Source organism: Ammodytes marinus (genome assembly GCF_949987685.1).
Source record: "Ammodytes marinus genome assembly, chromosome: 6".
NCBI classification, from domain to species: Eukaryota; Metazoa; Chordata; class Actinopteri; order Uranoscopiformes; family Ammodytidae; genus Ammodytes; species Ammodytes marinus.
In genome coordinates, this window is record NC_137235.1 from 11,979,394 (window position 1) to 11,992,169 (window position 12,776).

Here is a 12,776-nt window from a genome sequence, read left to right on the forward strand (position 1 = left end):
TTTAGGTGTTTCCTTGTTCTCCTTTTCCCCTTTTGTGTCAAGGAAGCGGCTCACACACACACACACACACACACACACACACACACACACACACACACACACACACACACACACACACACACACACACACACACACACACACACACACACACACACACACACACACACACACACACACACACACACACACACACACACACTTAGGCCTACTTAGCTGGAGTCTTTTCTACTATCTAGTCATTCATCTGACCTCAGAGCATAATTGCAGAAAAAAAAGACTCTGAAAAGCAAAGACCTGTAGTATGCTGCCCTCTTGTGATGAACAGGAAGAAAGAAATGTAACATTTTGTAAAATCAAATACTAATCCATGAACACATGCTGTATAGGCCAACATAGGCCTACTTTAGTTCAGCAAGGCCAGGGTACATTATTTTAGCTGAATATTACTCTGTAACTTTGTACAGAAACATAAAAAAAGTCCAAGTGTAAACTTGTTGTGAAAATGTACTGCTGTACTGTATTGAACGTTATTGTGCGAGCAATCGTGTTCATAAAACTGTAGAACAAACAAATAGAGGCAAGAAAGAAAAGAGGAGAGGGCATGATCCCCAGCCTCACCAAAAACTGATGAGCCAAAGTGAGTAACATTTACCAGACACAGCAATGTATTGTGCTGCAGTTTAAAACTTCAGACATAATGTAGCCTAACATTTGTAACATATGGTTAATCGGCCTAATGCAAAGTGTTCACTAACTTTTATTATGTAGCCCAAGTCTTACTTGCAATGGAGTAACTTAGTATTATTTCTGTAGCTAATCATTTACTGTAGGCCTCACATTTTTTTAGTATACTTATTGTAACCCTGGATATACACAGCCTATAAGGGTAGGCCTATACGTATCTGGCTTCACGCAGCAAATGGCTGCTAACCTTTGTATGCAGTGCAACTATTTTTGTATTGTTAAATGTCATGGAGTCAGCACAGATAGGTAGTGTGTGTTCATGTCCAGCTCTGTGAGGTTAATAAGGCAACAGTGTGTGAGTAGTAAAGCCCCGTAGAGGCAGCCTCTGTGCGGCTGTTGCTGGGAGCTCCGGCCAATCAAAGCCGCAGCGCTCCCACACTAGTACTTCGGGGGCTGGAGAAGCATGACATCATGCACAGCTCCGACCATCTCCGCGAAAACAAAGAGTGAAACATCTTTCTCTCACTACAGCAAACAACAGTCGACGACAGACCCGCCTGCACTGTGACATCCAGGCGGTCCCGTCCTCAAAAACTCACCGGGAGACTGGCCCTAGTAACCCCGGGCGTGTGTGGCGGAGTCTGGGGAGGGGCGTCGGTCCGTCCGTCCGTGCAATGGCGGATGGGGAGGCCACCGTGTCTGTGTGGTGGTGGGACAGCGGTGATGATGGGGGCTTAGCAGCAGAGTAACATCCCATTTCTCCTGCGTTAATATTTTTCTCTGTTTAGCTTGGTGTTCATCTGTGTCGCCATGGATCCAGAGAAAACGTTGACATTCTGCCTGGGGCTGAAGGCTGAGGAGGTAAGGCACCGAACAGCTTTCCTTGAGATACAAACAGCTGGGCTCTTCTGCAGAGCAACATGCTTCCATCGGCCCGTGCTGTTGTTGACAAACAGTGTCCTCAACTTGCCCTGTAGCCATCTCTGCTTCCATTTCTTCATCTTGGGGCTTTGCATGTTTTGACTCTTTTCTCGTGCTATTTTTTATTTATTTATTTTTATTTATTTTTTGCTTTACTGCAGCAAATGTTTAGTAGTAAAGTCAGACAGGTAGGCTTTGGCTTCTGTGTTGAAGTGTGTAGTCAATGGAAAGGTTGTAGTGTTGCTGTAGTAATTGGGAAACTGATAGGCCCTATGTCTAGTGGCATGGGCCTTCCTATAGCCACAAAATGTCCAGCATATTATGGGAATATTTTGTAGCCTACATATTTTACTGAAAGGTCACCAAACTCAAATTTTAAATTGAGAGGGCTACCACAAACATAAGGTCAACTTTCCCTTGGAATACTGAATCTTATACTATATATTATGGATTCCAGCAGTTTGTTACTTGTTGACTTCTGAAATTGCATCTAGATGTAAAGTTATTTCCAAAGCAGATTAGAGCATCTCTGGGGTAATGATTTAACCCTTATTTATGCTGTCACCATTAAAAGAGCTTTTCCTGCCAGACCCTCATTGCCTAATAAATCTAGTATAACGGTTGCTTTTCCAGCAGAAGCACAGCACACTGCTGATCCAGGACACTGCTGGCTCAACACTGGGGGTGATATCCTCTTATTTCAAGTCTGTTATTGTTGTCTGAAAGTTTTAAGCCTTATTCAACTGTATTTATTACACCACTAAACTACTTTGGGGAATGTCCTCGAAAGTGGCGTCTATTTTCAGCAAGCCATCGTGATGTAAAATTACACCGACCACAAACTCTCTAGCACTTAAAGGTGAAGGTCTTGTGGGGAGAGAAAGGGATGTTTTCAAATCGAAATAAAAAAATTGGTGTCCAGTATTGCCAATGCAGGTTGTACCAGGTTTACAGCATAATTATATTGAATTAAAGATGAAATAATGGAAATTGGATTTTTGGGATCTTGGGATTTGATTTAGTCTGGTGGTACATAACTTTGTTCTTCTGTCTTCATTAAAGATGGAGGGTTTTTCTTCAAATTTCACAACTTGTTACTCGCTTCAGTGTAGCAAATTTTTTTTTGTCTTGGCATGTTTCAACAGGTTTCATGTCATAGTATGGAGGTAGAGAAGGTGTGTTTGTGGCTATGCTATGGAGAATTCTGGGACCCTGGGAGGGGAAATGATTTGTGGTTAGTCCGTAGTCTATGGGGAAGCCTGAATGATCATTTCACACACCTGTGTGTGTGTGCTCAGTGCCACAGGAACTCTGCTCAGCGTCACTGATGTCAGAGCATTTCGCCTCTTGACTCTGGCTTTCATGACAGTATAGAAGCTTGCTTTTGATCCACCTGAGGATATATTGACAGCTAGGTATATGCAGCATGACTTACACTATCTGCTGTATGGGTTTTCTTGTTGCACATGCACACTATTATGTGAAACAAATGTGCAGTTTGCACAATCTCTTATTAGCTCGAAACAGGAGTTGCAATGTAGATGTAAAAAAGCAAACATGAAATTAAGCAAGGAGTTGATTTTCAGTGAGGATGTCTCTGATGAACCAGATGTCCTGCAGCCTTGAAAGCTAGTTGTCAAACTTCAGTAAATGATGCTGGTACCATATAGATATGTCTGTAGCACCACGTGTTGAAAACTGCAAAAAACTTGTTGTTGTATAGTTGTGTGATGCAATATTAATAAACGTGTGGATGCTTCAGGTGTTGAAGGAGAGCATACTTTACGTACAGCCGATCTTGTCATATGCAGCCTGGAGGCAGAGCTCCCAGTTTACATTTTGTCTCATTCTAAATAGACAATAGTTGCAATTCTGAGCATGTTAACACACACACACACACACACACACACACACACACACACACACACACACACACACACACACACACACACACACACACACACACACACACACAACATTGTTCAACAATCTGACTGCATAACCAGCAGCAAGTTGTTAACAAAGCAGGTTTCTTTTATATGGCTGCAGGCCTTGTGAGTCCCCCGTGTCTCCACATTGTTTGTCACAGTGGCCTCACATCGAGAAGCACACACAGGCATTTTATCTTTTTACTCACAGTGAGCCTGACTGACATTTTCATAGCCGTGAGTGGCACTGAATTTATTAAATCTACCACAGTGACAGAATAGCATAGTATGTGGGTAGCGCGAACACACGGTTAGTTTACATTTCTACTGCAGATAATTTTTTCGACATAACTCAGTAGATAGTGCCTATATGTGCCCATCAGTATGGGTAGGTTTGTTAAAGTTTTAAATGTCCAAATGTCTCTTTTGACTGCTTTAGCATTACGAGGTTTTGTCCAGTACCCTATCAGCATAAAATTTATCAATTTGAATTAATTTATCTTTTTAAAAATCTCCCAAAAAAAATTTAATTTATTTTTCTTTTTTTATCATTGTAAATTGAATCTTTTTGTGTTTAAGACTATTGGTTAGGTTACATTTTATGGAATAAGCTGTTAATCTGTCAATGAAAAAAAAAATCTAATGCACCATGCTAACTGTTTAAATCCATCCCAGTTTAAGAGGTTGTGCATGCCAGTGTGTGCATTTTGAAAGAAATAAGGAAAGAGAAAGGGAGAGAGAGCACACAAGGATTCAGGAGTGTGTCTGGAAATTGATGCCTTCTGTCTCTGCTATCTAAAACCACAGAGGAGAAACAGCTTTTGTTAAAAAGCCATTGACCTTCCCATCTCCTTGAAAAGCTGCGAGTGTGTAGGGGGAAGCCAGCATCTTAAAACTTGAAAATAGGCCTGTCGCTGCAATTTTTATTTTTCAACATGCTTGATTACTAGAATGACAACACAGAATAATTGGTTTCTCACGATGCATGTGCCCTTGTGACATGGAACATGTACGTGCTAATCTTTCTGTCTATTCTTGCCGTTTACATTGGTTTCATTTCTGTCTCTACTACTGCTCAATCTTAACCAGTTCTTCTCTGTGTGTCTGCCAGATGACCATGTCCCTGCAGGGGCTGGATGGGACTGAAGCTGCCACGGTAAGGGAGCTCGACCTTCAACCACACAACCAAACATTTCATACCACTGGATAATATGAAGCTTTAAAAAAAAAAAAGAAGAAGAAGCCTGTGAGCGTATCCATCCACAGTAGTTGCTATGGCAATGCATAATTATTTGTTAGCACTTCTCAGTCGTCTGTGTGTGGTAACTATGTACATAACACAATCAGCAACCTCTTCTTGCATGCATCATTATTGCGGCTCATGGTTTGTGCCGAAGTGCCTGCTCTAATCTATAGACCCCGAGCGTTGGAATTTGTCTGCATTTCAAACGTTCATTGTTTAATGTCTGGGTTCAGACATTAAACAATGCTTCTCTTCCTCACACTGGCTTGCTAATGATTAAGATGTGTTTGTGAAATTAAAAGAGTTCCAATTCCTTTCTCATTCTAGGCGGCTGCTTCTCAGAAGGAGATGGAGATAGCCGCAGTTAATAAGGTGTGAGATTTTTTTAAATTGAACCTTAACCTGTAGTTGCCAACAGACATACCGTCATCCACTATATAATGGATTAAATCATGTGATGTGTTATGTGAAAGGAATCAATTTGTTATCTCTTTATTTTATTGCCCGCAACTTTACTGTTTTGGTGCAGTGTCTGGCTTATATCAGCTTTATAAAGCTCTCATTAACCCACTTATCACCAAACAGCATAGACAAAGTTAGTGACTATATCAAGTGAACATTTAACCTGGAAGAGCATTTAAAAGCTCAAGTGTTGGCCAGAGATCAAAACGGAGCTTGAATACAGTAGGAGTGAATATTGGACTTATGTTTGTCACATGACTATAAACCTGTCAAGAAATAAATGCTGATATATTTATACTATGTTAGTTTTGTGTTTATGGTTTGTAGGGCAGCCTCTCAATTGGTCAAAAAAAACAGCTAAGTCAGGTTTTAAGATCCAACCACTAGCTTTAAACCGCATCTCAGGCCTTCATCAACAGATGGAGTTTGATCAGTTGTCATGGAGATGGTTCAGTCGGCAAGTGGAGACTTTTGTCAACCCACTGGAGAACGAATCTAACATTTACACGGTCGGCCATTAAAGGCAATACCATTGTCATACCCACCAATGCAACGTTTTGTCCTTGGCAATATAATTTTCACTGTGGTTGTATGTGATATTGTGATGCTGTGTTTTGTCCACTAGGTGGTGAAGCATCATGGGGCCTCTGGTAGCCGACCTGTTGTCAGTCCCAAGTACTGCCCCGGGGTCAACAACAACCCCGGGTACCTGTGTGAAACAGGGCACTGCTGCGGAGAGACGGGCTGCTGCACTTACTATTATGAACTCTGGTGTGAGTCACCTTACACACAATCTTCTCCACTGTAGACCTGGGGCTAAGACTGTACTATGTTACATTTATCAGGCAGTCCAGCAAGTGACACGGCTGGGTTTTAAATACATTACAAAACATATATAAAAGCTTAACATTAAATAATTTAGGCTTGGACTTTTGCTGTATTGACTAGAATATTCAGCCACAATATGCAGAGAAGGATGACATCCAGATCTTTTGATATTATATTGTGAATATTGCGTTGGCAACACATTTATTTTCATGATGTTTAACGTTAGGGGTCATTTTGGGTTTGTGTCCTGTTTTTTTTTTCTGCAGGGTTCTGGCTGTTGTGGACGGTGCTGATCCTCTTCAGCTGTTTCTGTGCTTACCGCCACCGCCGGGCCAAGCTGAGGATCCAGCAGCAGCAGAGACAGAGAGAGATCAATCTGATCGCCTACAACGGAGCATGCAACTACCCTTCATCAATGCTGGACCTCAGTATGTTTATATATTATTTAACTATCAACTACACTCGATTGTGTGGATCTACTCGCTAAGAATGTTTTGATCTAAAGCCTGTGTTAAATGCATGATTTTATGTCTTGAAAATAATTATACAGGTTGTTTATATTTTTGGTTTACACAGTGTGCTGAAATATAATTCAGAGCACGCCAGCAACAGATGGTTATTTTTTTGAAACCCCATTAGTTGTTGCCAACGCATCCACAAGTCCTCCTTGGGTCCATTTAATAGAAATTGTGTAAGCACTCTTACCCTTATACTATACAGTACATTCTACTATATGGTCAATATAATCATCTCCTTATGGTCAATATAATCATCTCCTCCTATTAATGATATTACACCCTGCAGAATAAAAAAAAAAAAAAACAGAAAGAATGAAAAATAAATATGTATTAAATAGAACTTCAATTGGTTATCATTAGATAAAAGAAGAAAAGATTTCAACATCCATGATGCAAACAAACGTTAACAAACAATATTCATTTTATTACACCTACAAAATCCTGTTTGGCTAACTATCAATTAAGGTTTTATGTTTTAACTTTGAAAAAACACTACCTTTTTTGTCCAAAACTGAAAGTTCCTCGTAGCTACTTTAAATAAACTGGGACACAGTCTTTGTTCTACATGTGCATACTTGGTTTTTAAGGTAAAATGTAGTATGTTTATGTATAGTTATGTAGTCTGAGGGACACAACATCAGCTAAATAACAATTTGCTTCAAGGTGACTTTAGTGTTAAAAGAAAATAGTCATTTAGTCATAGTTAACAAATCCATTCTTTTTCTGCCATTTATTTACAATAAGAAATATTTTACGTTTATTAACAGTCTCATGCTTCAACAAGCCGGGCAGCAGACTGTAGGCCTACATTTGAGAATTTTTTTTTATATTCCTCCTTTCGTCACAAATATAGGTTTTCTGGCTTCCTTCAAGCTGCCATCCTATGAGGAAGTGGCGGCTCAGCCCAGCACCCCTCCTCCGCCTTACAGCTCTGTCTTTGCCCTGCAGGGCGGGGGGGCTGCCGGCTCCTCTTACCCCCACCACCACCACCACCACCGCCTCCCCCCGTGCCCTCCAAACCCTCCATACCTGGGCCCTGGCTCCAGCGGTCTCACGTCCTCCCAGAGCTCAGACAACTACACCAGCTGCTCCTGTGAGTCGTGCTCCCTCACCTCGCCCTGCAGCACCTCCTTCTCTGTGCAGGTGACGGATGAGACCTACGACAGCAGCCGCCTCTCCACGCCCAGCGACGCCGGGGCCGACTATAACGCTTTGGTTCCCAGGATCGGGGCCAACTTCACACAGACCCCTTCCCCTCCGCCACCTCCATTGCAAGTTCCGACCGACATCGTACCCGCGATGGCTTCAGATGTCTTACCGGCACAAAGGAGACAATCCTCCAATGGCAGCGAAAGAGGAGGACTCTCACATTCTCACTCAGCTCTACCACCACCACTCTCTCTTCCTTTACACTCTCGTCCTGCACACCCTTCACGCCTCCCGCTCTCCCCCCTGGTCCTGCTATCTTCCCTCCCCTCGGGTCAGGTGCGTCCTCTGGTCCTCTCCGACCCGCTTGGAGCCGTTCACCAAAAAGAGTACGAAGAACCAGCCACGCCTCTCGATCATCTGGTCCAGAGGCCCGCTCTCCCGTCTCCCCCCGGACAGACTGTGTTCTCCTCAAACGTGGCAGTTTTCACGTATTGCAAAGGAGAAAGGGAAGAGGAGGATGAAGAAGACCAAGAAGACGATGAGGAGGATCATTTCCGTCACCGGCGGCTAACGGGCGACTCGGGCATCGAGGTGTGCCGCTGCCACGTGAAGAGAGAGGAAGGAGAGGAAGCGCAGAAGGGGCATTTTGGTAAAGGAAGGAAAGAGGCCGGGAAGGAAGCAGAGCGGGCAGACGTGCTGCACGACAGCGTGGACTGTTCCCTCTTCAGAGCGAAGATCGCTCTTCAGTCACAAGTCCTGGACAAGTCCCATAAGACAGGCGAGGCAGTCACCACCGCAGAGTCGCCGTAAAGCTGACAGCAAAGGGGAGATGCAGTCTAAAGGAGTGGAAAAAAGCGGGAGTTTTATGCTTGATAGCATTCCTCATAAATCAAGACGAGTACGTGACACGTTAAATCACTGAAGAAAAGTCTTGGAAGTCTTGCCAGAGAGAGAAGCAGACACCTGAATGTCCTATGATGTAGTTTATTTATTTGTGGTTTGGGAGAAGGCCTATCTCTTTCTCTAAAGCGATGGAAACTAAGCTAACCGTTTACATTTTTGCCATTGGTGTAAAATTCCATACATCCAGCTTTCCCCCCTCTGCATGATGCATCAATGCTAAAAAAGTATTGTACCTCTTTGAAATGAAATCCCCATAAAGCCAGTGGTTTCCAACACTCCAAGGGGTCAGAAAACAAATCAAAGGTATATCAGAGGGGTCAAGTGCTGAATATAATGCAAGAAAGAAAAAAAACATAGAAATGCCCTACAATTATTATTATTATTATTATTATTATTATTATTATTATTATTATTATTATTATTATTATTATTATTATTATTATTATTATTATTATTATTATTATTTATTTTTTGTTTTTTACGTTTCTCTAATCTTTGCATTTTTTTTATATGAAATCATGGATAGTTCTACCTTTTAAGTTTTTCACTTAAACAATCTGAGAAGCGAAAATCAATCTTTAACTGCCCACAATGTGTTGACATACTGTTTGCAATTTGTAATGGGGTCACAACAAAATCTTTCATTTTAAGGGGTCACATGACAAAACAGGTTGGGATCCGCTGTCCGAACCACAGCATATAACTCAAATCAATAATCAACAATTCATTTTCAAAAGAGCAGCTCGAACACATTGTTTTTTAGATTGCATTATATGATCTTTAATTTACTTTCTAACTTTTGTTCAAGTTCACAGCTATTGAACATATGGTATGAGGTCGCATATGGGGACCTTTTTTGTTGTGGGGTGAATTTTTGCTTTCACAAGCCTTCTTTCCTCTGTTTATCAGAGGGATTATTGACCGGAAGAAGCTATTATGACTGCTTTAAGAAGTGTGTGTTTTAATACGGTACATTGTGTCTTATGTTGCTCCCTAGAGGAAAAGGGGCGCAGACTTTGATTCAAACGTGTGGGTGGCAAAGCTTTACAATGGTGTTGTGATTATACTGTTTATTGAACTGACTGTTTGACTTTGGATTTATGTGTTCCTACATGGACGGACTGTTGAGTTTTACAAGGCCGAAACTATGAACCTAATCTCATCACTGATAATGAATGTAAAAGGTTATGCATCTCAAAAAAGAAAAATATACTCAAAATAGTTTACGGAGAATTTTTATAGCATGTTGCTTAACAGAAAACCTCTGGAAAAGTGTCCAAAACTGCAGCGAGGCAATGCAATCTGCCAGGTGTGGGCTTTGAGAAGACACTTTGATATGAAGTGCCCATTGTAATGTCTGTCTGAGTCAAGTTATGCTTGTTATTTATCCAAGGTGTTAATGCTCCCCATGAAGGTCAGAGAAACGCCTTTTTTGTTACTGCTAAACGTGTGATCATTTTGTAGAGTTGGACTGCTTTTCTCTAGATGTATCCAAGTTGATCCAGTTTTTTGTATTTAAAATAATTTTCCAGCTGATGTCCAGTTGATAGTCTCTCTCTGCCTCAATCTGTACTACAGGATTATGTCATGGTAGCCAGTCCTGGTCTCTGTACTGGGAATAGCACACATGTACTCTCTTGTTATTATTTCTCTCAGTACAAAATTTACCGAAGCATAGAGATGTAGTTATTTAGACAGAGCGAATGTCTCAAGTCACAATTTTTGTACATGTTTTTTTGCAGTTGTAATTATGAGACAAATGTCTCTGTAGTTCATCGACCACTTCATTGTGTCCTTGGCTTGGTGGATAGCCTGTCTGAAGCAGGAAGGCAAAGCTTTCAACTAATTTGTAGTTGTTTGGACAGAGAACGTTGCTTCGGTTTAGCTCTGGAAAACCTGTGTGTTTGTGTGTGTACCTTTTTTAATAGGGAGGTTGCAGGTTGGGTTTGTCATCTTCTGATCATCTCTGTTCAAAGCTCTTCTGTGGTGACTCACAGTTGTGTCTCAGAGGGGACAGATGCTCTGACGGAGACTGTTTGTTCTCTGAACATATCGACGTAAAAGCCTTTTTGGCTGCTGTACATTTTTTTAGATAAAGAATGGACAGTTGTTCTTTTCTCCTTAGTTTCAGCAAATGTGTGTTTATCAAAGTATATGGTGCCTAGATGAAAGTAGAATATTTTCCGTTATGCATTTTATAGTTTATCGCTGCTATGTGAGTGTGTGTTCACTGTAAATTGTGTATAGTTGTACATCCAACATTTCCGAGCAGCGCTTAGCAGTCTCTTTATAAAATATACACAGTACATGTGAGACTTGCAAAAATAGTATTTAGCAATAGTTTTCACACTTTTTCCTTACTCTAGTTAATGCTGGTTGATAGGAAATAACCTGTTGTGAAAAAGACATTTACCTCTTTATAAATGATCCGTGAGCTGTGCTGGGCAGACGCCCTTTGATTGTACATAACAATGCATTTTAAATGCCTTTTACGCTTAAGGTTTCTCCCAAGTGCAAACTCAGATCATCTGGTTTTACCTTAGCAACAGTTTGTGCCTCTCGTGGATGACCAATACACTCATCATCCAGGTCTCTGAAAAATAATACCTGATCATCTTCCAAATTAAATTTAAGACTCGTCTGTATATTTGGAGTAAAAGAAGAACCTCCTTGCACTGCATGAAGGAATAGATTATGAAGTAATTTCCCAAATTTCATCTCTATTTCCATAGCTGAAAAAAATATGTCCCTGCTCCATTTGTATGTCATGAACCAAAGTGTTTAAAATATATTGTATGTTCTATATTACTTTTGCTTTCTCTTTGTAAGTTCTCATACAAATGTATACTTTTATTGGGCCATGAATTGTAAATCCTGTTTATGTAGAAGCTAGTTATCTCAAGTTGCGCACTGCAGAAATATACTGAAGCAAAACAATATGTGAGCTGTGGGATTTTTTTAAATTGTGGGATAAGTACTTATCGACGAAAAGTCTCTGAAAATCTGATTAATTACTCAAATTAGTTAAGCCAACCCTAACTCTGAGCCTGGTTTTTATAAATGTGTCGTATCTTCAAGTTGTTCATATTGTATTCACAATGTATAATAATGAGGAAACTTCATTCATTCGTATACGTACTCAACAACAGAAAATATAAGTATAAATAAAGTCGAAAGTTGAAAAAAAAAATGGAAAAATATCACTCTATACTTGCAGCGAACTGAATATTTGTTTTTTCCAGATGGAAAAAATTGGACAGTGAAAGTGTTGTTAAAAGGAACTCACTTTCCTTCAAATCTACAGGTAGATATTTTTCAGAAAAAGTGATGATTAGTCGAGTGCTTAGTTGAATGACATAGTTGTCTTGGTAACACTCAAGAGGCAAAAACAGGAGCTAGATTTACCCCAACTCTGATTTAAATTGAAGCCAAACTGATCTGAGTTCATACAACTAGTTTGATTTTCTTTTGCCTTGTCAGCAGCTAGTGTGTACAGACAAAATGCCCAAACTCTTTCCTCATTGCCCCTGAAGGCCAAGGCCTGATATAAGACTGTTACCTCTCTGAGTTTTGACTGCAAAGGACTGTTTACTTCTCCTTATCAAGATAGTATTTACTCTATATTTGTACTGACTTTATTTTGTAATGCTAAGAATTGAGAAAAAAAAACACCCGCACACACAGAGCCCTCATGGTATGGCTGAACTCGTTTGCCAGGAAAAAACAAAACATTAAAAAACCCTGTTGATTCAGGATAACTCAAGACTGTTCCCCTTTTACTCCTACAGCCTTGAGACAGCAGGCATTTATAGAAGTATCTGTATGTGATTATATGTGGAATAGTTTCGATTAATATTACTACAAAAACGTGGTGTTCTTTGAGGGTATCCTTGTATAATAGTGTTGTGCGCGCATGTGAGAGAGTTATTGTCCGCCGTGTTGCCGTTGTCGCTTATTATGAGGCCAAAGTTGATAGTCGTTGGTATTTGTTGACATAGTTGTGAATATAGATATCCACACATTTTCATGTCACCATGAAATTGATTTTGTATCTCGGTGTATAGCATAAAGTTTCCTTGATGCATATTCTGATGTAAAAATCCCAAAAATGAGATGCTCTCACATTTTTGAAATGATTG

General features: G+C 40.5%; 1 protein-coding gene across 1 annotated transcript; it reads left to right on the forward strand.

Annotated features, from left to right (window-relative positions):
* Positions 1-1,359: 1,359 nt before the first annotated feature.
* Positions 1,360-8,995, forward strand: LOC307252291 (uncharacterized protein; the record flags this gene model as incomplete). The annotated part of the gene is made up of 8 exons (XM_080029928.1): positions 1,360-1,430; positions 1,474-1,546; positions 2,240-2,290; positions 4,646-4,690; positions 5,105-5,149; positions 5,865-6,012; positions 6,334-6,495; positions 7,439-8,995. 8 exons carry the CDS (start codon positions 1,360-1,362, stop codon positions 8,542-8,544), a joined length of 1,701 nt encoding a protein of 566 aa, XP_079886054.1. The 3' UTR covers positions 8,545-8,995.
* Between the last annotated feature and the right edge of the window lie 3,781 nt (positions 8,996-12,776).